The sequence below is a fragment of the Bos indicus genome, chromosome 22 (assembly GCF_029378745.1).
Source record: "Bos indicus isolate NIAB-ARS_2022 breed Sahiwal x Tharparkar chromosome 22, NIAB-ARS_B.indTharparkar_mat_pri_1.0, whole genome shotgun sequence".
In the NCBI taxonomy this organism is placed as follows: Eukaryota; Metazoa; Chordata; class Mammalia; order Artiodactyla; family Bovidae; genus Bos; species Bos indicus.
The window spans coordinates 60,245,631-60,271,227 of record NC_091781.1 but is presented as its reverse complement, the minus strand read 5'-3'; the positions used below and the strand labels follow the sequence as shown (position 1 = coordinate 60,271,227).

The window sequence follows — 25,597 nt, the reverse complement described above, 5'->3', positions numbered from 1 at the left end:
CCTCCTGGAAGACACACCCGCTTCACATAGAAGTTCTCACAGCAGACTCCAGTTGAGGCAATGCCGTTTCTTCTAGATGACTCTCAGATGTGTTAACCATGGAAGGAAGAATGAGAACTGTGAGGAAAGTCAGAAAAAACCTGCATCAGTAGAATTTAAAGAGGGAAAGCAGGCAAGTGACTCAACAGATGGAGGAGTTGAGCAGAAAGCAGAGAGTGGGTTTAAATGGAATCTGAGAGGCATCTGAGGGGTTTTGAAAGGGAAACATGCAGATTACGAAGATTTTAAGTTGCTGGGCTGTGAATGATTAACTGCTGGCTGAGATTCTGAGGCCAAAATCGTGCCTCTGTTGAAATGAGAAAAACGACAGTGATGTTCGAAATGCCTAAGTTTTCAAAAAGAAGCTCAAGAAGGATAAATCAGAAACTAACAAGATTTTTACCTACAAGCAAGGAGTGGGAATGGGCTCGGAAGACAGGGAGGGTAAGGGACGTCCCTGAGTATATTTTTTATAAGTAGTTTGACATTTGAATCATGTTGCTATTTTTCTTATTCAAAAAATTACATCAACAGAAATGGGATTAAAAATTAATAGAAGCAGAAATAAATGAACCCAGCTGTCTGTCAGGCAGATAGCAGCCTGCAGAGAGGGAGCCCCCGGGGGGGGGATGGCCAGGTTCCCCTCCCCTGCTCCCCGCCAGGGGCAGCCGGGAGCCCTGGATACGTTGCGAGCCCCCGAGGACTGAGAGGAGGAGCAGCAGCGGGCTGGCCTGTGTGCGCACGCACCCTCCCAGGGACGACGTCTCAGGCCCAAGCTCATGGCAGACGGCCACCCAGGCGGGCTCCTGCTCCTCCAGGTTAAGAGGGAGCCCCTAGCAACACTGGAGGTTGGGGGGTAGCCCCCAACATGTGGCCCCAAGAAGTGTTCTTCATCCCTGGGGCTCAGAGACTCGTTTCTTCCTGTGAGACCCCACGTGGGTCAGCAGCGCACCGGGGAATCCGGCCCCAGCAGGACCATGGGGCAGCCAGGGGCACTGACCCAGGAGGAGCGCTTCGCCCTGTGGACCAGAGAGAGGGTCCTTGCTCCCACACAGACCATCCGTGAGCCGCTGGGCAACAGGGCCCCTGCTGCCTGTAGGCCAGAGATGCCATCCCATCTGGAACACTGGGGCCTGCCCTGCCGGAGAAGCCCCAGCAAGCGGCCGGCGGGGAGCACTTTCTGCCCCAGGGTCTCAGAGGACCCAGGCGGGTGCAGACGTGCAGTCAAGGCTCTGTCTCCAGATGCTGAGCAGATTGCAGAGGAAACCCGAGGGAAGCTACGCCTGCCCTCACAATCGTGAGATCTGGAAACTAGAGGCAGGCCTTGAAAGCAGGCAGGGAGGACTGGTGTTCTGGCACTGATGCGGTGGGTAACGGAGCCCTGTCTCCCCTGAGGCCAGAAGGGAGCGGTCTGTTACCAAGTCCTGAAAGAAAACTCAACCGTGAGCGCTGCACCCGCCCAAGCTACCTTTCAGGAACGAGCAGGAAATGCCATTCTCAGGTCACAGAGAGCTGGGAGACGGTGCGGCTGCCCAGCCTACCTGTAAAGAGTGGCAAAGTAAGTTCTTGAAACGGAGAACACGATAAAAGAAATAATTTGGGAACATGAATAAGAAAGAAAGAACAGAGTAAATTAAAAATGCAGATAAATACAAGATTATCTTTTGTCACAGCAATTTTTGAAATCATACTTGATTGCTATAAAAGGTAACAAGTTATGATGTGAGACAAATGCATCTATATCTATATCTATATATGCATATACAGTCTGCATATCCAAGCTGACTGTAGACAGTGAGGATGAAGGAATGTAAGTGAAGTAAGGCTTTCAGACCTCACTCTGGGTGGTTGAGCATTAATAGCAGCAGGTTGTACATTACACGTGTGTTATGATATTACACAGCGCAGCCGCTGAGAAAGTCAGATTAAGCAGTAACTCAGACACACTATTAATAAGTCAGATGTTTAACCCACAGGAAGAAAGAAGAGAGAAACAGGAGGAACAGAGAGAACAAACAGAAAATATGTAATGAAACGGTAGACTGAAGCTCTGGCTGTCAGTAGTCATCCCAAAGGTAAGTGGTCTAAATAAAGCAGTGAACGTGGAGGTTGGCAGGACCTCTCTCACACACGTATACATGCACGCACAGAGCTGCACTGTCTGTGAGAGACTCAAGTACAGTGCCAGACGAAAAGGAAAAGGCTGAGGCAAGATATATAAGCATTGAGCCGGAAAACCATGGGGCAGCCATTAGTATCAGATACAGCGCTTCAGAGCAGAGAAAATCACTAGACGCAAGGGGGGCGTTACCTGACGACAGGGTTCGTCCACCAGGAGGGCATCGCGGCCCTCGGTGAGCCTGCACCAGAGAAGGGCGGCTTCACCTCGGTGGAGCAGAAGCCGACGGGGCAGAAGCAAGCAGTCTCAAACAGGAGTCTGAGTCCTTAACACCCTCCTCTCAGCAACAGATGGAAAATCAGCCAGGATATAAAGGGTCCAAATGGCATATAATCCAACAACAGCAGAATTCAAATGTTTTCAAGCACCTTTGAGACCAAGATAGTCTGTATCGTGGGCCATAATACTAACCATAGCAAATTTGAAAGACTCGAAACCAGCATATCAAAATATATGGGCTACAGCCTAAGCAGAGTTGAATGGGAAATGTATAGCAGCAAACCCATAAATTAGAAAAGTTTCAAAATCTCAAAAAATTAGGAAAAGAACAGCAAAATAAACCCCAAGCAAGTATAAGGAAGGAAATAATAAAAGATAGCAAAAAATATAATCATGACAGGAAAACACCAGAGGGAATTAATGGAACGGAGTCCTGGTTCTTGGGGGAAAATTGGTGAAATCGACAGCCTCTAGCAGGGACAATGAAGGGGTAGCGAAAACACGAGCCCCTCAGCAGCGACGCGGGCTGTGTCCCCACGGACACCACGGCCACTGGGACGGAAGGGAGGAACTCCGCCTCGTGCTTGTAGAGCCTGTGATGGAGAAGAAATGGGCCAGTTCTCGGAAAACCACAGACTGCTAAAATGCAGCCCAGATGAGGTTGATACACAGAGTAGTCCTATAACCTCTGAAGAAATGGACTTCATGACTATAAGACTCCAGGAGAAGAAATCTCCAGGTCAAATGGTTTCTCTGGAGATCTCTACAAAGAAGAATTACGACCAATTCTACACAATCTCTTCTAGAAAACAGACACTCGGGAAACTTCCCAGCTCATTTCATGAGGCCGTATTTGTCAGACAAGCAGTGTTACCAAACCAAAGACAAGGGAAAACTACAGAGCAATGTCTCTCATGAAATTAGACACAAAAGTTGTGTCTAACCGAATTCAGCAGTGTATGAAAAGAATTATACACCATGTGTGTGTATATCACAGTATACAAAGTGGGGTTTATTCTGGGTGTGCACTAGGTCAATGCCTGAAAATCAATGAAATATGTCATATCTAACAATCTAAGGGAAAAATCATAAGATCATATTAATTGATCCAGAGAAGTATTTGAGAAAAATCAGCTCTATTCACGATAAAAACCCTTAGAAAATCAGGAGTGGGAGAGAACTGCCGTAACTAGTTAAAGAGCGTGAGACGAGAGACAGAGACAAGTCCCCAGACCCTCAGCTGGCACCAGAGACAAAGGTGAGGCTGGATGTCCATCCCCGCGTGGGCACAGCGGGGCTGGCACCAGGCAGGCACCAGCCTCTGGGGGAGACAAGGAAGAAAAAACGAAGGCTGTAGGTCAGAAGAGAAGGAACGAGACGGTCCCTGCTTTCAGGTGACCTGAACATCTTCATGGATGACCAGAGGAGCCCAAAAGAAGAAAAGAAAATCCTGAAACGAATGAAGGCGTTAGCAAGGTCACCGGATGCAAGATCCACACACAAGAATCCGCTGCATTACAGACTGCTGTGTGCCAGCAACATCTGGGTCCTGAGATTAAAGCCAGCAAAAGCAAGATCTGTAAGCAGACCTCATCAGAATCAAAACTCTGGTGCTGTGGAAGACCCTGTGAGGAGGATGAAAAGAGGAGCTACAGACGGGGGAAAACATTTGCAAAGCACACACCAAACACAGGGCTGTGATCTAGAATATAGAAGATACTCTGACAGCACTCCCCAAAGTTAAATATATAAAACCCAACAATCCAATTAGAAAGATCCACCACAGGGATATACAGATGACAGACGAGCACATGAGAAGAGTTTCCCCATTAGCTGTTAGATATGCAGATTGGACCTGCAGTTGGCACTGCGTACCTGTCGGGGCAGCGGACACCTTTCCTTGTGACATGCTGAGGGGTGTGCAGAGCGTGGCGAGGCCACGCACGTCCACACGGCACACGGGAGCTGGCCTGAGAGTGGTCCCCTGAGCCGGTGTAGACGCCTTGTGTGCACGACACTGTGTGTGTGACATGCTGAGGAGCGTGTAGAACGCAGCAAGGCCACGCGTGTCCACATGGCACACGGGAGCTGGCCTGAGAGTGGCCCCCCGAGCCGGTGTAGATGCCTTGTGTGCACGACACAGTGGGCGATGACAGACAAGGGTTGTAACATGGTGGATCTTGAAAAGAAAATCTAAGCCCAAACTGACACAAACAGCTCCAGAAACAGGAGGAAAGGACAGGAAAGCTGTCTTTACAGAAGAACCACTGATAAATGTGGAAGGAACGATGGACTGTCCCCCGCTCACTGCGGTTGTAGCGAGAATTACTTCAGGCAAAAGCTGCGACTTCCACGTTGGGAGGGAGTGTTCCAGCACCCCTCCTCAGCTCACGTGCTTGCTGTCGAGGGGGCGGTGTGTGGCCGAGGTTCTACGTTCTACACGGCACATCACCCCTAAACTGAGAGGCGTCCGGTGTCTGCCAGGCAGGGCCACGGGCTCTGTGAGCCGGGGGCTCATGAGAAACAGGTCCCCTCTGCTCCCTGAGGTCGGGAGTTTCCTGTGGGCGTGAAGGGTCCCGGCTGCGGTAGAAATCCAGTGTTTATCTAGAATATCAGCGTTCCTCCGCTCTCGGGGGACGTGGCTGAAGTGTTGGGAGGTGAAGTGCCCTGGTGACTAAAGCAGCTCAAGTGGCTTCAGGCGGAGAGAGCGGGTGAGTGGGTGGACAGGCGGGGCCCCGAGCCCTGCCCTCCTCTGCCCCGCCTTGGGCAAACGGCCCCCAGCCCCTGCGGGCGGCTGCCACGTGCTGCTTGGGCTGGAAACGGTCTTTCTGGGTCTATCTTGTTTCTCATGTATTTATTCGCTCTCGAGCTTTCAAGTTGCTTAGACCCCTTGTGGACCCACGTGCCGGCTGCCGGGCCCTCAGGCACAGCCCAGCAGCATGGGCCCACGCCTGTCCCACTTAGGAGCTCCTACTGGCTTGCCATCTCCGCGTCTTTGGACTTTATTTGTGGATATGAAAATAGGGACCTTTTAAAAAGTACCCTTCAGCAGCACCCACATGTTAGGCTTCCACGAGGACTGGTTGGATTTCCTGGGTGCTGTGACATTTCCACGCACCAGGGTCTCACGTGTGCTCTGCGCCCGCACCACGGAGCTCCTGTCTCGGCTCGTGTCCGTTCACGCGTGTGCTCCGCGCCCGCACCGCGGAGCTCCCACCTCGGCTCATGTCCGTGTGCAAAAGGAGCTGAGCCCTCGCTTGCACCTGTTGCTGTGTGTGTCCAGGTCTCCCACAGAGGCAGCTCTGGGAAGGCTGCCTGGTGCATCCGGCTCCCAGCCTCAGTGGACTCTGTCTGCAGCACCAGCAAGGTGAGCTGTGTGACCGCACTCGGGCTGGCATACAGCAGGTGCTCATTACAGCCCCATTCCCTCCTGTGGATGAAGTCAGAGAGGAAAGAAGGAAACCCTTTTCCAGAGTCTCCTACAGGCATTCGTAAACACTTAGCAAGAGCCTTTATGGTGCTTGAATTGAGTTACTCATTTTTGCAGTAATGGAGGGAATTCTCTTTAACTTAGGTAACAATTTACACTTCATATACATTGAGCCAACAAAGTTCCATACAGTCAAAGCTATGGTTTTTCTAGTAGTTGTATATGGATGTGAGAATTGGACCATAAAGAAGGCTGAACATTCAGAAAACTAAGATCATGGCATCCAGTCCCATCACTTCATGGCAAATAGATGAGGAAACAATGGAAACAGTGAGAGACTTAATTTCCTTGGGCTCCAAAATCACTGCAGATGGTGACTGCAGCCAAGAAATTAAAAGACGCTTGCTCCTTGGAAGAAAAACTATGAGCAACCTAGACAGCATATTAAAAAGCAGAGACATTATTTTGCTGACAAAGATCTGTCTAGTCAAAGCTATGGTTTTTCCAGTAGTCATGTATGGATGTGAGAGCTGGACTATAAAGAAAGCTGAGCACCAAAGAATTGATGCTTTTAAACTGTGATGTTGGAGGAGACTCCTGAGGGTTCCTTGTACTGCAAGATCAAACCAGTCCATCCTAAAGGAAATCAGTCTTGAATACTCATTGGAAGGACTGATGCTGAAGCTCCAATCCTTTGGCCAGCTGATGTGAAGAAAAAACTCATTAGAAAAGACCCTGATGCTGGTAAAGATTGAAGGCAGGAGGAGAAGGGGGCGACAGAGGATGAGATGGTTGGATGGCATCTCCGACTCAGTGGACATGGCTTGAGCAAGCTCAAGCTCAAACTCAAACCGGGAGATGGTGAAGGATAGGGGAGCCTGGTGTGTTGCAGGCCATGGGGTCGCAAAGAGTCAGACACGCCTGAGCGACTGAACAACAGCAACAGCACACTGAGCTATGTCATCCCCACAAAGTGTGCTGTCTGGCAGCATTTTGAAGCTGTCCTGAGATCAGAATTTGGCCTCAGAGGAGGTGACAGCATGCAGAAGCCTCACCTGTTCAGGGGGAGCGGGAGTAGGGCTGTCTGCACAGCTGACTGTGGGAATGGACCTGCTCCCAGTCCCCTGGGAGGTGACAGGGCCCATGAGACAGTCCGCTGTCTTTCCTCCTTTGATTTTCTTTTAAAAATTCTCCAACCACAGTATCAAGCCGCTGGGAAACGTAGTGCTCCTCTGTAGTACGCGGTTTTGGAATTCAGCCAGGTTTCTCAGAGGGTGGAGTTCTCTGTGGAGCGGCAGCTGTGGCTGATGGCACAGTGTCGTCAGCAGCAAAGCAGGCTTAGCCTCAGGCACCCCTGGCTGGGAGCAGTGGTTCTCACTTTGGGTGCCCAGGGGACCCCCCCGGGAACTTCTTTAAACACCGATGCCTGGGCCTACCCCCCGACCACCCACCAGCCTGCAGGCCGGGCTCCGACGGCCCTGTGGCTCCAGCGTTGAGGCCACAAGGGCGGGGAAGCATGGAGGACGGGGCCCCACCGAGGGCCCCAGGAGTTTAGAAAGCAGCTGTGCTGCCCGTGGGCGCCCTGGTTCTGCACACCTGTGCTCCCAGGCGTCCCGGGCACTCAGGTCTGCATCAGGAGACTCAGGAGCTCGCTGACCAGCAGGGCTGGGGCCAGTCCGCCCGTCAGACAGGCTGGGAACTCTGCTGCTGCAGGCCCCTGCCCTGGCCTCCAGTGGGCCCATGCCCCGGCTGACCGCACGGGGGCGCTTTCAGCCCTGGGGCCAGGTTCTGGAAGCAGGTGCCGGCAGTCACTGCCGCAGGAGCGACCCCGTCTCAGTGCCAAGCACCCCTGCGTGGGGAGCCTGGTCAGCACCCCTGTGGCCGAGTTCCGGCCCCATGTGGCTCCTGGTCCTCCAGCTGCTGTGGGGAGCGGTCCTGGGACCTTGACCCTGCAGCCCTTTGCTCAGGGTTGGGTCACCAGCCAGTCACAGAAGTGGAGTTAAATTTTCTCTCTTCATTTTGAAAAATTCTTTTAAATTTTCTGTTGTGCTGTGCATCTTGTTTTCATGCTACTCAGCTCTTCATTCAGCAGATACGCTTCTGTGAGTGTGCGAGGCAGCTGACCCAACAAAGGCCTGGCTGGCTGCCACAGAGCTGCCCGCCTGGCGGACAGCCTCCCGCCACCATCGCAGAGCTCGCGTGTCCCGGTCCGTCGTCTGTGCTCCCGGCAGCTCCCCACTCCAGCCAAAGCTGATCCCTGTCCTGAAGGGCCCTGCTGCAGGGCGCGGGCGTGGACCCCGCGTCACATGGGCCTAGTGCGGTGTGCGTGTGTGTGTGCGTGCCTATGTCTGCACTGATGTCTGCATCTACAGGGGGACTGTCCACACGGAGCTACCCAGGATGCTCGTTTTCTCTCCCTTGTGAGGGCGAGTGGCAGCCCCCCCAGCCACACTCAGCAGCCCCTCGATGTGTGAGGACACTCAGCAGGGCCTGGGGAGCCCGGGCCTCGAGGGGCTGCAGCAGCACGCGGCGGGGCACCTCCTCCCTGACGGTTCACAGGTGCCGGTGCCCACAGGGGCTCTCACCTGGAGCCAGCGCCACACTCCAATTAGCAGTTCACATTGCGGCCAGGCCCCACCGGCAGCCGGGCGGGCGGGCAAGGAAACAGACCGTGAGGGGATCCAGGCCATGAGGGGGCCTGGCGGGAGGGGGCCCCAGGGGAAGCGCCGCTCTGGGCTTGGAGGGCCCGCTGGCTGGCTGGTCCTGGCCTGGGGTCCCCCTGAAGCCCCTGGGCCCCATGGCCACACGCGGTGGTTTGCTCCTCGTGGCCGCAGAGCAGAGCCGAGACCATCTCCTCCTCTCTCCTGAAGTGTCCAGTGAGATGCTATCTCCTGGGGGAGGGTCCGGGCCCCTCCTCCAGCCTGGCCGTGTGCCCCATGTCCCCCTGCCCTGGGGAATCTGCCCTGCTCCCCCCTCAGCCACTCCTGGGGGCCGCTGCTTGGGCACCGACAGCACCAGCAGCTCTGGGCGTGGATGGCGCAACGCAGCTGGAACTCCCTCCTATGGGGAGCTTTCCTCCAGGAAACACAGTCTCCCTCCCAGATAATTCCCTTGGCTGCCGTGCAGTGGGTGTTCAGTTTTTAAGAGTTTCATTGTTTCCTCTGTGCAGGCCCATGCACCCCGAGTGTCTTAAACTCGGCGTCTCCATAGCCTCTGTGGCAGTGCCCACGACACTGCTCAGGGGCTCTGTGACTGTCCGCAGGGCAGAGAAGCGGGGCAGCAGGCCCCTCAGGCTCCAACTGCCAGGTGCCTCATGCAGGAGCGGCACGCTGCCCTCCCAGCCTCACGGGTGCCCACCCTGGTGTGATGGGGTCTGCCTGACGCGTCCCCCTCCGCCGTCCCTCTCACCTCCACCCTCTCTTTTGAGCTGAGAACCCAGGCCCTTGGAGAAATCAGACAGGATGAGATATGGAAGCTGCTTGCGAAGTAACTGAAGAAACACTGTGACTCTTAAAGCCCATGGAGATAAGTCTCACATCTCCTTACTCATGTTGTTTAATGTTTAATGGCAGCTTTAATTAATGGAGATGAGGTCTTTTGGTTTCAGACTCACTCTGAGCAGTGGGAGCGGAGGAGGCCAGCTGTTCACAGGTGGAGGAGGGGGCTCCGATTCCTTGGGTCTGCTTTAGGGGACAGGTGACTGCCAGGTGCAGGAGATGGGGTGCCACTGGGTTCCCGGGCAGCAGGGCTAGGGGGTCACGGTGCCACCACACTGAAAAATGAATCCTTGCAGTCCCTGTGGTCGGGCTGTGGCGGGACCCCCGGCACACACGGGGTCCTGGCATGCGTGGGGGATTCCCCATCCTTCCCGAAACCCTTGCGTGGAGTCTGTGAGGGCCTCGCTCTTGGTGGCGGCAGGCTCAGAAGGCGCACCTGGCAGCGTCCCCAGGAAGCGGGGTGGATGCAGGCTGCTGCTCGCTCCAGGGCAGCGGTAGGGGCAGCCGTCCTGCTCAGGCAGGTCAGACGGGCAGGCGGAGGGCGGGCCTGAGTCCTGCGGCCGTGGAGGAAGCGGCTCCGGGGTTATCAGTGCTTCTCGGCCTGCACGCTCTTCCTGTGACAGACCTCACTCACCACAGGCCAAGCCCACAGCCTGCCTGGCTGTGGACCCAGGCTCCCCACAGATCCAGGTACCCCTGGCCAGGCCGTGCATGGAGGAGGAGGTCGGAGCCCCCAGGCCCGTCCAGCCGCACGGCTCCCTGGGGAAGACCGGGCGTCAGCACGTCCCCACAGGGTTCGGGGGAGCCTGGTGGGGTGAGGGGAGCCCTGTTCCTTTCCTGCCTGGTGCACTGGGTGTTCAGCCCATACCGCTCATCGGGGGGCCTGGGCTGTGCATGGTCAGAGGTGAGGGATGTGCTGGGGGAGCTGGGGCTCACGCCGTCGCTGGGGTGGGGGCCTATGCCCAACATCTGGCCCCCTAGCATGGCCCAGAGCTGATCCCCGCCCTTCCTGGGCCCTGCTGCTCCTCAGAGCCCCTTCCGTGTGCCCACCAGGAGGCAGCTCCCCAGGCCGAGGGTCCAGGACAGGGCCGAGGGCCTGGTCCTGATGCCCCCCCTTCACCCCAGCCCCTGAGGTGGACAGTGGGGTCCGTGAGGCTGGCGCCCACCCTGCCCAGCTCTGACCCTGCCTCCTGTCACCTCCTCTGGTCCAAAAGGCCTAGGCTTCCCGTGTCTCCCGTGGAGGTGGAGTCGCAGTGCCGGGCTGGGAGGCTGATGGCCGTGGGGGCCCCACGTGACCAGGCCTCCCGCACTGCGGTGGGAAGGGGCGGGCCAAGCCTGGGCAGGCCACTGGGCACCTGCTGGTGTCTGAAGGCAGCCCCAGGTCAGGCTCCTCCCGTGGCGTCCTTCTCAGGACATCCTGGGAGACGTCGGGCCTTCTTGGGGCCTCACTGGAGCTGGTGCTGGGGCAGGCGTGTGTGGGTATCCCCTGGAAGAGCCGCATGTGGGCTGCTGGTCCAGTGGCCTGAGGCTGCTCACCTGGCACAGAGAAGTAGGGGGACTGGCTGGGGGCGCCATGGGCTCCACCTGCTGTGGCCCCCGCCCCCCAGCTCCACCCCCCGCGGCCCCCCCACAGCCCCTGCCCGCTGGCCCGCACAGCGGGGTGACCTTGGACGGAAGGCAGCATGTACCCAGGGCCCGCGGGCCCTGCAGTGCGGCGGGTGTCCTGGGCTGCGGTCCGGCACTTGCGCCTGCGGTGTGGCTTGGGGCAAGTCACTTCAGATCTCTGGGCGGCAGAGGCCTGTAAGACGGGCTTGGACCAGACGGCGCTCAGCAGACGCCCAAGGGACAGTGAACATCCTGGGCTGCGGCCTCGCAGTCTCCAGGTGCCTGTGTAGCCAGAGCGGCCTGTGCTATGAGCTCACCAGTCGCGTGTGTGACCACGTGTCCATAAAGCTCTCCTACAGGTTGGGGAGGGCCCTGCTCACAGGGTCTGTGTGTGCTGGGCCGCCTGCTGTGCTGCCAGGGGAGTCTGCGGGCTGAGCAGGGCGGCGGGCGGGATGGGGCTGCAGGAGTCCTCTGTGGTGACCCGTGGCTCTGTGTTCTCTCCGCAGAACCTCGAGGCGTACAGGCTGTCGTCACAGCAGTTCCACGAGGCAGCCACGAAGATTGAGGGCGCCATCAAGTAAGGGCCCCTCCTCCTCCCTGCAAGCTCAGCTGCAGCTCAAAACTGCCCCTCGGGGAGACCCGCCCCTGTGCCGCATCGCGGGCTTCTGGAGGGCACTGCGGCCGCGTGGAAACCCACCCCTGTGCCACATCCTGGGCTTCCGGAGGGACACTGACGGCCATGTGTCCCTTCCTGCTCCAAGGCCCCCACGTCCGTCTCATGCCAGGGGTCAGGGCAGAGCCACTCCAGGCCCACGTCCTGCGTGTCCTGTGGGCTCAGATCCCCAGGGAGTCAAGAAGGGGTGCTGCCGGCCCCGTGGTCCTGGGGGTTCCAGGGTGACCTGGCCCTGAGCCACACGCTTCTGCAGGACACTGGTCGGGGGAGCTTGGGCGGCACAGGGCTGAGCTACAGCGTCGTGTCCGTCTGTCCTCCCACACTGGGGGCCTGGGGGTGGAGCGTCAGGAAATGGGGCACAGTCTGAGGCAAATGCAGATGTTACTTGGGGTGCAGACCTGGAAGGGTCCGCAGGGCCCCATGGGGCAGGAGAGTGGGCCTCGCACGGCGACAAGGGCACGTCTCTGCTGACCTCCCAGGGGCCGTGTCGTCTCCAGGCCCGCATGCCTCAGGCCAGAGCCAGGGCCCCAGGAAGCATGGTGATTATGGCTCAGTGCGCACGGCTGTGAGAGGTCTGGGCAGCAGTCCGCAGGCCCCAGCGGAAGGCGGCAGCACCAGAACCCAGGAGCCCTCTGTCCCGAGGGTCCACCTCCTGAGAAATGACATGCAGGGCACAGGCTGGCCACCGCCGCCCTGGGGCTTCCTGCGTGCTCTCCAGAAGCTGTAGGTGTTATTGCCCAGGACTGGGGCCTGGGTCCCTGGTGCGGTCAAACCCCAGGGAGTTGAGGTCCCGGGTTCTGAGGCTTCTCTGCCGTCCAGCCTCTGGGAAGGGGAGAGTACACCCTTGGCCGTGATTGCTCACAACCCCTCAGAGTGTCCCCAAACATCAATCTTGCTGTTACCCCCACCCCCCAATGCATTTGCAAATGAGGTGGGTTTTGGGGCCACTGCCTGGGGCACCCCGAGACCACAGGACCCCATGGGCAGCCACTCGATGGCTGCTGCAGCCCCGCCAGCCGGAGCCTACTGACCACTGGGGTCACGCTCCGCAGGCTGACCTCCAGCTCCTCCCGGAGGCTGCTGCCGTGTCTCGGACACGGTCCCTCCGAACCCCGCCCCCAGGGCTGCCATGGCTGCCACGCCCTTGTATGTGGGGACTGCAGGCGCCTCCTGGGGACAGCGGTCAGGGTCCCGAGGCTCACGGAAGGTGCACTGTTTCCCTCCCCGCCTGTTGGGTACATAGCCCTGTCCCGGAATCGGCTCCCGGTGGTCCCTCAGGGTGCTTGGCCCTGGGGCCTGGCCCGTGCCCGTCGGGTGTCACTGTTAGCCCTGCTGCGGTCTACTGGTCCGTGGGACCAGGCCAGCCCCCTCCTCTGATGCTGTCTCCTTGGTCAGGGAAACTGGCTGTGCCTCAGACAGGGGTGAACTTCTCCATATTGGTTAGAAATACGGACTTTCTAAAAGTAAAAAATGGGGTCACTTCAGTTCTAGATAGCAAAACCAGTTTTATGACATTTAGTTCCTTGTTTTAAGGACACAGCCACTCGGGTCTGGGAGTCGTTTTGGAAAGAGTGTGCGTCTTGCGCGTGGCCTGGGTCCCTGGCGCCTGCACAGCCCTGCCGTGTCTCGGCGACGCAGGACACTGGCCAGAGCAGCAGCCGGGTTTCCCCTGGGTCTTGGTTTCTGCTGGCAGGATGTACGTGTTGGCACGAAGCCGAGGGGCCCCCGGGCCTGTGATGCTGCATCCTCTGTGCCCCTCCCACTCTCTGGGGTCTGCATTAAGGCCCACCAGCCTGTGCCATGCTGGCCACTAGGTGATCTTGAACCAGGTCTAAGTGCTGCTTCGCAGGCCCCATCTGCCCCAGCAGCCTTACAGTGACTAATCCCTGGGGCCCAGGTCTGAACAGTGACCAGTCCCGGGGGGCCCAGGTCTAAACCGGTGACCAGTCCCGGGGGCGCGGGTCTGAACGGTGACCAGTCCTGGGGTCCAGGATCCCCAGGTGCCTGGTCCTCGGGGCCAGGCTGGAGTCCCGGGGGAGGACAGCGCCTCGTGGTGAGACACTGCAGCCATGTCCGGCGCCTGGCTGGAGCGCGCAGTGGGGAAGCCTGGTGACAGGAGACTCTGCTCTCATGGTTTATCGCTGTGCATTCTGTGCATCCGCTCAGGACCGTGAGCAGCTTAGTACAATTGCCTCTTTAAGCAAAGGCCAAAAGTCTGGTTGAAGTTGTAAAAGGAAAACTAGGACTTTTGTAATACAAAGCTTGCTGCTCATCCTGGATATGAAATTTATGACACTTTCCATACAGTAAAATGAGCAGTGAAGCTGCGTTTATTTCGTCAAAGGCAGCAGAATGTGTCTTGAGGAATTAAGGAAAATCAGGAAGGGTGATTTGCAGCATAGCAGATCTCTCACACGGTGAACAGAGCTGGTCGGGAGGTGAAGTGCACTCGGTGAGGGCTGGATGGCCTGGGTCGGTGGGGACAGCAGGCTCTGGCTTTTGCTTTGGCTGACGTGGCAGGAAGTGCTCAGCCAAGGAGTTCACATAGGTTTCACATCGAAGGCCTGGGCCCTCCCGTGCAGTGTGTGTGTGCGTGTGCGTGTGTGCATTTGGCCTGGACACACTGGGTCACTTGCAGTCCCCCATGTACTGTGCCCGGCGGGGCCAGCGTTCCTGTGGGCAGCAGGCAGGGGCAGGCAGATCCTTCCTGGACCCTGTCCTCAGTCTCTGCCCACTCTGTGGACAGCCACGCCGCCGGGCATCAGTGGGCTCCTGGAAACACACGTCACTCCCTCACCTGGTCCCCGTGGCCCTGTCTCCATGTCCGTGAACGTGGGCTTGTGCGCTCACTTTAAATACCACATTGCTGTCCTGCAAGGGCAGAATTCTCCTTCAAACCTCGCAGAACTGTTGTTGGTACTCGTGGCCGTCCTGGTCGCCCCGCACGTGCCTCCTCCAGCGCGGAGGGCAGGCCGCTCCTCCTGGGTGTGCGGGCCGCTCGCCGTGTGGGCGTCCCCAGCCCAGCGGGGCTCTAGCACACGGGCTCTGTAGTTGTGCCCACGGGTGTAGTGTATGGCCCTGGACGTGTGGGTCTTCCCAGACCAGGGGCAGAGCCTGTGTCCCCTGCGTGGGCAGGTGGAGTCTAACCTTTGGACCAGCAGGGAAGTCCTAGCATCAAAATTTATGTAATCTATTACTTACTGAAGGAGACTGAGAAGCGTCCCAATTTTTTTTTCTTCTACTGATATAATGACAACTATGACAGACAGCTTGAACTGACTTCATGCACTTATCTTTCAGTCCTTCTAGAGGGACTTGTTGGTCAGAGAACATGCGTGTGCAGGCGCACACGTGTGCACACACACACCTGCCATGATTTATTGCCACCCATGCATGCTTCAGGCGCCCCGCCCTGTGGTTTCTCGGGTGTGGGGTGTGAGGTGCAGACCCACTTCGGTTCTTCACCAAACGGGGAAGCTTTGTGCCCTCGGCAGTGATGGAAAACCCCACCCAGCCACGCACCGTTGACCTTGGGTCTCCTTCTGGACACTTGGGGCCAGCGTGTGCATTCCAAATACGTGTAAACACGCCTTGCCACTCAGTTATTTAAGACATAAGCTATGCAGCAGAGCAAGTCCTTGCCCCTGAGAGCTCGTTACAGCGCTGTTTTCAGATGATGCAGAATCACTTTGTCACACCGCCCCCTGCCCCCGTCCCAGCCGGAAAAGGGGCCCCGGTGGGCTCTTCCAGGGATACACGCATCCTTTTGAATATATTCAGTCATCTCAAATGGCCATGCATGTTCAGTTTTATTTTGTCTTATTTTGAAGTGATTTCAAGCCAACAGAAAGGTCACAGGAATAAGCACTCGTGCATTAACCCAGGTACCGGGTGGTCATGCCCGAGTCTGCATCCTCACCACTGCCTCGAGACAGAAGCACCGTCTTCCTCTAACCCGGTGACTCACTGCCCCCAGGGCCTCCAATCTGCCGAGCTGCCCAAGGCCACGCTCCGTGACCATAGAGCCCTTCCGGTCTGCAGCCACGCTGCAGACCCCGGACACATCCCCCAGGCTGCCGCGGCCCTTCCTGTTCTGGCACCTCCATGACCAGAATGCAGGGGTCTGAGCTGATGATGCAGGGGGCTGGTGGGGCTGACTGGGTGAGGACAGAGGACCCGGGGGAGGGGACAGGCGCCCGGGGATGCAGGAACTGGAGCAAGCGGGGTCTGCCTCGCTTCCTCCAGTGCCCCCTGCATCCCGGGGCCTGGCCTCCTCCCTGCCGTGGTGACTGCTGGTCGGGCCAGGTGAGGGGCTGGGACCCAGCTGTCCCCAGGCCCCCTGCGCCCCCAGCACGGGCTCGTGCAGTGCGTGCGTGGTCAGGGGGAGAGCACGGGGATATGTGGGCTTGGGACAGCTGCCGCTGTGGCGCTGGTGGGCCCAGATGTGGTGTGTGCACCCAAACCCAGTGTGACCCCAGTGGGGACGGGTCCTGGCGGCGGGCTGACAGGTCGGGAACCGGCAGAGAGGATATAGGAGACAGGCCTCGGCCGTGTTCATTCCCTTTGCTGGGCATGCAGGGTGTGACCCCAGTGGGGACGGGTCCAGCCCGGGGAGACTCAAAGGTTGGGGCGCTGCTTCCGAGGTGGAGGACCGCAGGCCCCCAGCAGCCCCCGTGTCCCCACGGGGCCCTCCTGCCACGAGCACCTGTCTCCTGTCCCCGAGCCCTGTATGGCCCTGCCGGCCGGCCCCCGATGGGGCTCTACTGGGCTTGACTGCGTAGGGCTGTCCTCTGCTTGCGAGTGACTCCAGTCAAACCCCTTTGCAGGGCCAAGGGTCTTCATTCGGACCTGCTGAGGCTGAAACGGCCGCTGTGGCCCTCGTCCCAGGGTCTGCACGCCTGGGCAGCCAGCCTCAGGTTTTGGCCACTGCTGCTGGTGGCTGACCCCCAGAGCCTCTGGTCAAGGGCCCTGCCAGCCCCTCCTGTGGGCGTCATGCCTGTCTCACAGTGGCCACCACGGACATGCCAAGGGCAGCGCCGCCACCACTGTGTCCTTGCAGCTGCAGATGGACCCCAGGGATGGGCCTCAGCCCTCGGGAGACACTGAGTGTGGCTCCCACCCAGTGCCACGCCTGCCTGGCCCCCGGTGAGCCTCCTCTCTCAGGTGCAGTGCCCTGGACGCCACCCGGAAAGCTGGCCCTGAGGGTGCTGGGCCTCAGCGTGCAGGCAGGGGCTGCTGGCCCGTCTCTGGGCAGAGGGCGAGGACCGGGCGGGCACGGCTGTGCCCGTGTAAAGGCTTCAGGAGAGCGGGGGCGCAGCGCAGCAGGGTGGAGGCTGCATCCCTCATGGGGTGGCAGCTCCCAGGGAAGCATGTCAGGTGGCCGGTCAGCCCTGGATGCTGGGGACGCTGGGGCTCAGCGGGACTGGAGCAGGGGGCGGGGGCAGCCTGAATTCAGTTCTGCAGGAGATCCTGGCCTGGGCGCCCCACCAGCGGGCTAGGAAAGGCCCCAGGAGTGTCTCAGGATCGGGGGAGCCAGACTGGGGTGACTCCGGTCAGCAGGAGATGGGTGGCCTCGAGAGAGCAAGGGAAGAGGGGGTCCAGCATCCAGGTCTGGGGGGTCCTAGGCATCGCTACAGCTTCCCTGGTGCCTCCCACCCCTGGGCCTCAGGGACCACAGGGGATGGCTCTCCTGTCCCACGGGTCCTGGCGTGGGTCTGCTCGGACACTCCTGACCCCTAAGACGTGCTGTCCCCTGGGCCCACATCCCTTCCACGCGTCTGCTGAATTGCACTCCTGGGTGGGGGTGGGGGCGGACACGTGCCTCCCTTGCAGCTCTTTCACAAAGGGTCAGGGTCAGGAGTGGCCTACTGGCTCTGTGCATGTATGTGTCTGTGCACGTGTGTGTGTGTGTGTGTGTGTGTGTGTGTGTACAGCCCAGAGAGGAGCCCTGTCAATGGCTAAGTGGCCCTGGGGGTCCGTCTGCGCCCCATCTCCTCGGGGGCGAGCTCTCCCAGGGTTGGGTTGAGGTGGAGGCCCCCGTGGCTGCTGGCTGATGGCTGAGTGCACAGGAGTGGCCATAGCAGGGGCAGAGCGTCCTCAGGGAGCAGCCAGGCCTGCCTGGTCCTGAAAAAGATGGATGTCTGGCCCCAGGGAGCCCCCCGGTCCTGCTCCGCCTGTGTGGCTCCCCCGGTCCTGCTCCGCCTGTGTGGCTCAGGAAGGAGGTGTCGGAAGGACGTCTGTTGGCCGGGTTCCACTGCAGCCCCCCGGGGGGCAGTTATGTCAGCAGTGGTGACGGGAGAAGGGCAGTGATGCGCTCTCGTTGGCACAAGGAGAGCCTTTGAGGGACACGTGAGGGGGCCGGGCTCGGGCCTGTGGGCAGCGGGGTTTGCAGGTTTGGGGGGGCCAGCCCCCTGCTGGCATGGGCGCCCGCACGCGGCTGGGCATCAGCCCTCCCGGTTAGGAATGTCCGGCTCCACGGGGAACCGGAGTCCCATGTGTCTTCTGCTGCTTTTTTGTGCCCTTTGTGGTGTCTTCCCCAGAATCTTCGGGGAGTTTTCCCGAATGGGAGTGGTCAGTGGATGCAGCGTGGAGCCTGGGGCCGTAGAGCCAGACAAGCAGACCGTTACGCTTGCGTGTTTCGTGCAGTATGGCCTCGGGCGGGTCGCCTAAGCCCTCTGATACCAGCATCCCCACCTGCAGAACGGGCCACTGTGCGGGTTTGGACCTGGCAGGCTGGTTCTCAGAATGACCTGGACCTCAGGTGCAGCTGGGGCAGCCTGGAGGCGGCCTTCCCAGCCGAGCCGCTTGCCGAGGAGCCCTCTGTCGCGGAGGATGCAGGTCCCTCTCTGTTAGAAAGGACCGGCCAGCTGTCTGCCTCCTGCTGGCTTCCACCCACCCGGCGCTACACCGCTTCCCTAAATGGCCGACCGTGTTTCCTGGGCGTCTGCGGCCGATGGGCAGCTCCCCCGGAAGCTCAAGGGTCTCAGGCCTGTGTCCAGCGTGTCCGGCTTCTGTGCTGCTGGGAGGCCTGGCATCCTCGGCTCGTGGGCATGTCTGCAGCCTTTACGCTGGTGCCACATGGCTTCTCTTGGTGGTCTGTGTCCCTCCTCGTCTAGGGAGACACTCATCATGCTGGATCAGGGGCCGACCCCCCCCTCACCCACCGTATCCACCAAGACCTCGTTTCCAGCTGAGGCCACGTCCTGAGGTTCCAGCCTTGCCCAGCCCCTGGCCCCGCCCTCTGCCGTGTGTTGAGGCTGGTGTGAAGGACAGCAGGGGATGCCAGGCTGGAGCACTGTCCAGGCACAGGGCTCCCTGCCCAGGGCCAGCGGGGTGGAGGAGGGCAGAGGGAAACACACAGGAAGGTGTTGCAGGGAGGACGGCGGAGAGGGGACGCCTGTCTGGAGGTATTTGAAAGGCCCTCCGTTAGCCTCGTCCACATCAGTGGGCCTGGGGCTTGGAGAGGAGGGCGTCGTGCAGCACTGGGCGCCGGGCGGTCAGAGACTGGGGCGAGGGCCACCGACCCCCGTCCTGCCATTACCCACGGACAGGAGCAGTCTGAGCTGTGCCACAAGCAGCATTCCGTCCTGGTACCTGATGGGGCTGGACTTTCAGGACTGGACCTGGGGTAGGGCCATTGTCCTCCTGCAGGTCCCGGGAGATGGGAGCAGGGTCCTGCCCCGGTGCCTCGGCCTGGGCCCCAGGGCTCCCGCGTGGACCCGCCTGGAGCCCTGGACACTCTCTGAACGTGTGTCCTGGAGCCTCCTGGTCTCAGCTGCTGGTGTGTGGGGTGCGGGGTGAGAGATGGCACCCCGCCTGGAGCTGCGGGGGCAGGGTCCTCAGCACATGTGTCCTGGGGTGTGAGAGCACATGTGAATGTGTGCACGTGTGTGTCTGTGTACGTGTGAGCACATGTAAGTGTGTACATGTGTGTCTATACACATGTTTGTGCACATGTGAGCGTGTACCTGCGCACACAAGTGTGACAGGGTGTGTGCGGGAGAGCATGTCAGGCCCAGGGAGGGGAGGGTGGGAGGGGCCGTGGGGGAGGCGTCAGAAAGGAGCTGATTTGAGAGTGAGCTCTGCTTCACTTTCTGTATTTGCTTCACGCTTTGAAAAAGAGAAATCCGCCATTCTTCAGATGAGTGTGTGTGGAGTATAGTGTGTGGCCCAGGCCTCCCTTGACGAGCACAGCAGGGACGGTGTCCCCCCCAGGCCCCTGCGGAGATTCCCTGGGAAGGGGTCTGGGCGTCTCTGCTCTGCCCTAGGCATGCCATGGTCTTCCCATGTCCTGCGTCCTGCGTGTGTTAGCTGTGAACTCAGACATCTCTGGGGGAGAAGCGGGCCCACAGCAGGGCGGGTGGGTGGGGAGCCCACCGGGGAGCCCCATGGGGTGACCGCAGCCCTTCCTGTGTCCGCAGGCCGCGCAGGGTGGAGCCCGTGTGCTCCGGGCTGCAGGCCCAGATCCTCCGCTGCTACCGCGACCGCCTGCAGGAGGTGCTGCTCTGCGCTGACCTGGTGAGGGCCTACCAGCACTGCGTCAGCTCTGCACACAAGGCACGCGGGGCCTCCCCCCTACCCCGGGCTCGGGCGGGGCACGGGCGGGGCATGGGCGGGCCGGTGGGCACCAAGTCAGCGAGGCTGGGTCAAGCCGGGCCCTGGCCTCCGGGGTGTCCTTGTTCTGACGTCTGGGCGGCTGGGGAGGAGGCCCGATGCGGGGTAGGGCTGTGGCTGTGGTCTGTGGGCTGTACCCCGTGGGAGGCAGAGTGGCGAGGCGGCAGAGGGCAGGGTGCGGCCCGATGGCCCTGGCCTGGGGGTGGAAGGGGGTTGTGGTGGTCCCGGGCTGACCCCGAGACCCTGCCTTGACCCTCCTGGCCGACCCCCAGGCCCTCGAGAGCTCCGGCCTGCCTAGGGCACCAGGGAGGGGCAGGTGCCTGTGGGTCCCCCCGGGCCTGGGCCAGCCACAGGCCTGCTGCCCGCGTTGCTGAGCAGGTCCCGCCAGCCCGCACCTTAGGGTGGAGGCCCTCCAGGAGGTTTCACTGGGAGAATCGGAGCCACAGAGAGAACAGAGGGAGCCCTCGTGGGCTGAGGGGAGCCGTTCTCTGGACCGAGTCTGGGCCCAGGGCCAGGGCAGGAAGCCGCGGGTGCAGAGCCGAGGGGGCTCCTTCCAGGCCTGGAGGCCACTGGGGAGGACCCCGCTCAGAGCTGGTAGAGCAGAGCCGGGGCAAGCACACCCAGCGACCGGACTCTCCTTGCAGGGTTGACGCAGCCTCGTGCCGGGCCCGCCGTGACATGGAGCCTGAAGCCCGGACCTGCTGTGGGGCCACGGTCCAGACCACTGTGGCCTCCCTGCCGGCACCCCCGCCCCTGCGCTGGAGAAGGCGTGTGTGTGCCCCGCTCGCAGACAAATAAAGCAGACGTCCTGTGCCTGGTGGTCCAAGGGCTGCCTCCTCGTGTGCACACGGCCCCCGCACCCCAGCCCCCAGCCCCTCCTGCAGAGACTGTCAGGGTCTGTCCCGCTGAGCAGCGTCGCCCTGGCCTCACAGGAGAGGGGCTCGAATGGGCCCAAGGAGGGAGTGGGGGGCCCTCAAGAGTGCGGTGGCGGGTCAGAGCCCAGGGCTGGAGCTGGCAGGACTGGATGTGAATGGGGAGGGGGGAACAGGCTGACTTCCGGCCGGGTGAGCTGGTTCTGGGGACTGAAGACTGAGGGACTGTGAGACGGGGGTGACGCCTGGGTGCGGGACTGGGGCGGGGCAGCGTCCAGGCTGGGCTGGTCGCCCAGCTGCACGTGGGCTGAGGAGACAGCCCCCAGGAACCCGGGCGGCTCCCCAGCTCAGCAGGGGACACTCAGGCAGAGACGGCAGCAGCCAGGTGGGCGGCAGGCGCCCGGAGGGGCCGGCCCTGTGTGGTCAGCTGGAGGTCACAGGTCGCCAGCTCATGGACCCTTCAGCTGGAGCCCCCACGGCCCTCCTGAGGCCCCGGCAGAAGCCTCTGGTGCCCAGGGCCACATCCAGCCTCCAAGTCTCCCACCCAGGAGCAGGCTTGCCACAGCTGTGCAGTGGCCTACGTGCACCGTTGCGTGTCTCAGCCGGCCATGCCTCCGCATGCTTCTGCCCCGGCTCCCTTTTGCCCCAGCACCTCCCTGGGCTCCCTGGGTTCCGAGCCAGGCTTCCCTGGTCAGAGTCCCCCCATCCCCAGGGTGGCTGTGGGCTGTGCCCCCGAGTGTCACTGGTGTGTGTGGGGGTGTGTGCACACGTGTGTGCCTTTGAACCTGTGTCTGGGCTTGCGTCTCCAGGCCCTGCACATGGCCATCTGTGGCAGGAAGCAGGGCCTGAGAGTGCGGCATGGCTGAGGGCTCAGGGCAGGCATGCTGGGCCCAGGTCCCGCTGGGTGACTGTCCACGGGGGTGGGTTCCCATCCCACCCAGTCACTGGGGTCAGCGTGACATGCCAGCTGGGATGTCCAAGGTCTAGCCAGGAGCCAGAAAGTCCCGACCAATGAGACAGAGACCAAATCCACGGAGGTGGTCCCCAAGGACCTGGAGGAGTGAAAGCCTGGGGGTGTCCTGATGAGCCCCATGTGCGCAGCAGTGGGATGCTCCCACCACCCCGGCTGGGGGCGGGCAGGGGAAAGGGTGGGCAGTGACCACAGGAGGCTGAGCCCAGGGGAGGCAGCTGCTCCCGCCTTCGCAGCTGCATCTCAGGGCTGCGACAGGTGCCACATTCAGTGCTCAGCAAGGACAGGGAACCTGCCGCTCAGGCCCCTCCAGCCTGCGGCCTGTGGCCTGAGTCTGCTCCCTCTGGTAAGTAGCTTTGCTTCAGAGCAGCTTGGTGGAGTGGGCACAGAGGCCGCACGCCCAGTGACCACCCACTAGAGTGGGCCGCGTGCCCAGCGACCGCCCGCTGGAGTGGGCACGGAGGCCACACGCCCAGCAACCACCTGCTGGAGTGGCCACAGAGGCCACGTGCCCGGTGACCGCCCGCTGGAGTGGGCACAGAGGCTGTGTGCCCAGCTGCCTCTGCCCCCCGCACCGTCCCTTGTGGGCAATGCTGGCCCCAGGGTCAGTTCCTGATGGGCGCCCCACACGTTCTTGTCTGCCTGGGAGTCCCAGGGCACCCCCGTCTGTGCCCCAGGCCTGTGGTCTGGAGCGCCGACCTGGGGCCTCCGTTGAGGTCACGGTGCTCGGGAGGGGCCTCCCCGGGGAGCCGAGTCCCCCCGCGCTGATCACGGCGTGGGTGACAAGGCAGCACACAGGCTCTGCCCACCAGCTCCGCGGCCATGAGGCCCCCAGAGACTGAGCCTGGAGCTCAGGAGTCCATTCAGAAGCTCAGTTGTGGAGAGGGACAGGGTCGCCCGTACACACATGACGGCCCTGGGAACGGGTGGGGTGCATCCGGCTCGTTGCCCTGCGCTTCCGTGCACTCAGGGTCATGCTGTTTGGTTGGCGGTTTATGTGACTGTTTTCTGCTCCTGACTGCGATGCCTCTCTAGCACCACTGTCCCCGCCTCCAGAGGCTCATGGCATTGCCGACCCGTGCCCGTGTTTGGGGGCTCCTGCCTTCACTTCCCACTGTCTGGCGGGCCCAGTGGGCACCCTTCTGCAGAGTCGACCTCCTTGAGCAAAGGACATCATACCTGCCCAGCAGGCAGCGAGGGTGTGAAGCCTGCCTAGTGTTTATGGGGGACCAGAGGGTTTGGGGGGCCGGGGGCCGGGAGTAGGGGCTGCCCACACCCAGAGCAGCAGCCAGCCCGCCAAGTCTGGGTCCCGCTCCAGGAAGACACTTCCGCTCCGTGCCTGACAACCTGCCTCATTAAATTTAATGGTTGGTCATTGCCGGTAAATAAACATCAACTGATCATGAAGACACGTTTGCTGGGGTTTAGCTGTGGGACAGGTAGACCGATGACATGGTGTTCAGCCTCAAAACACGGGTGCCCAGAAGGAAGCCTTCAGAGGGAGGGCAACACCCCAGGCTGCCTGGAGTGCCGGGGTTGGGGTAGACTGGACCCCGCAGCACGAGGGACCCCCGTTCCAGCGGACAGGTGGGAAGGATCCGCTGGGTCGTGTGACAGGGAGTCCAGGGGGAAGCTGTCAGTGCAGCTGGATCAAGGGGCTCAGACACGGGGACCGGGCCTGGCCACTCTGATCCCACTCGGGCCCCACAAAGAGCCCGCAGCGCCCGCCTTCTGGAGAGTTCGTCCCCCTCTGGGTCCAGCGTGGGGCTATGGACAGACAGCACGCCGCCCAGGGCCTCAGCAGGCCGTCGCCTGGGCTTCTGGGGGTTCAAGGCCTGCAGGCGTCCAGCGGGATCCGCCCTCTCAGCCACAGTCCTGTCGGGTCGCACCACAGAGCGGCTCCCGGGGCCGGTTTGCTCGCTGGGTTCCAGGAGGGTGACGAGGGGGCCCGAGTGCCCGTTGGACCGTCTCCGAAACCTGTTAGTGGGAGATGGGGGCCCACAGAGGCGGCTGGGGGCAGAGGTGCTGCACATCCTTGCCGGGGTCCAGCCCCGGCTGATCCAGCGAGTTCGAAGCGGGGACGGCGTCGGCGAGGATCAGGATACAATAGCTTCAATTAGATATTAATTAAAGATGTAAAGAGTAATAGAATGAGGATAGCTCAGTAGGAAAATTCAGTGGAGAAAAGAGGCTGAGTAGCTTGGTTTACGCGGGAGACCAATAAAACTTCAAGACAAGAAGTTTGCGCCACTTACGTAGGCCGCAGGCGTCCTTCCGTTCTCCCGAAGGAGAGGAGACACTGAGGCCTCCCCGGTCGGATCTTAGAAGCCCAGGCATAATTAGTAAGCATAGTGGGTTCCGCGCTCCAGATGGAGACTCAGCCAGAGTGAGAGAGAGAGCGACATGGGGAGACCAGTATTTCGAGAAACTGATCCCAATTCTTTATTTTCCGTGGTCTACTTTTATACACTGAGATGTTATGCAAAAGTCACGCGGGGTCAGCAGTCCTGACTTTTATCAAAGTCAGGTGCTTCATACAAATGTATACAGAGGTCTTAGGGGTGTTACATCATCTTCTGGCCAGGGGGGCCTGCTGACAATTTATGACCCTCTCCTTGTGACAACAGTCAGTCAACCAGGACACTTATTTCTCCAGGGGTGATTATTCTTAAAACAGATGCCACCCAAATAAAGTTACATTCCTATAGGGTGAGGGTGTAGTGGGTTTTAGTTAAGGAAAGAATTTATTTAGCCTAAGGTCTAACGTGATTAATATCGAAGGTTAATACTTATTCCTTCTATATATTCATTAATGTGTGTAAGGGCAGGGGATGTGGAGACTTAGCAACAAACATTGGCTCAACAAATGAAAAACCCTTCACCAATACAGTTTCTAATCAGCCCATTATACTTATAGTTTTCTAACTTTTCTAAGGAACCTGTTTTTAGAAGGTTTAAAGCATCTCGTGCCTCTCACGGTTGGGAGTTTGTGAGCAATCACATGTGGCCAGACAAGCCTGTCAGGCAGGCTAGAGAACCTTCAGAGGAGTTTGTAGGTTAAAACACTCTTGTCACACCCAGGCGTTTTTATTAGCTGGACTCTAAGTTAACTCCTTCTCCGAAAGAGGTGGTGGGGGACAGCCCCCCGTAAAGTCAGAGGTGTAAGTGAGAGCACAAAGTAGTAAAGTAGGCAGGCTCTGGTTATGGGGGTAGATGCTCGAGGATTTCCAGGGGGACTCGAGGCTCGATCCCACCTTTGCGTATGTCAAGCCTCCTTCCTCATGACCTTTGCCACGGGGGGAGTACCTCACTCTGGCCCCCAACACGTCCTCTCTGCAGAGAGGCAGGGGCATCCTGGGTGAATCTCTGCCAGGACATGGGGAGCTGGGGACACCGCGCTCCTGGGAGGTGACCGGGGCCTGGTGGGGAGGTGGCCTTTCCTGGGGCTTCGTTCATGCACCACTTGGAATTTTTTTTTCATCATGAGCGTAATAATGTTA

The 25,597-nt window shown here is 59.9% G+C and overlaps 1 protein-coding gene across 3 annotated transcripts in view; it reads left to right on the top strand.

The window, feature by feature from the left end:
- The window catches only part of CHCHD6 (coiled-coil-helix-coiled-coil-helix domain containing 6), a 99,757-nt gene extending 78,689 nt beyond the window's left edge, over positions 1–21,068 (top strand). For all 3 annotated transcript variants that reach the window (XM_019958100.2, XM_070777042.1, XM_070777041.1), the window contains exons 6-8: positions 11,476–11,546; positions 20,063–20,198; positions 20,900–21,068. In XM_019958100.2, coding sequence (XP_019813659.2) covers positions 11,476–11,546; positions 20,063–20,198; positions 20,900–20,905 — 213 coding nt within the window. In that variant the 3' untranslated portion in view covers positions 20,906–21,068. The remainder of the gene's footprint in view (positions 1–11,475; positions 11,547–20,062; positions 20,199–20,899) is intronic.
- Positions 21,069–25,597: the final 4,529 nt, after the last annotated feature.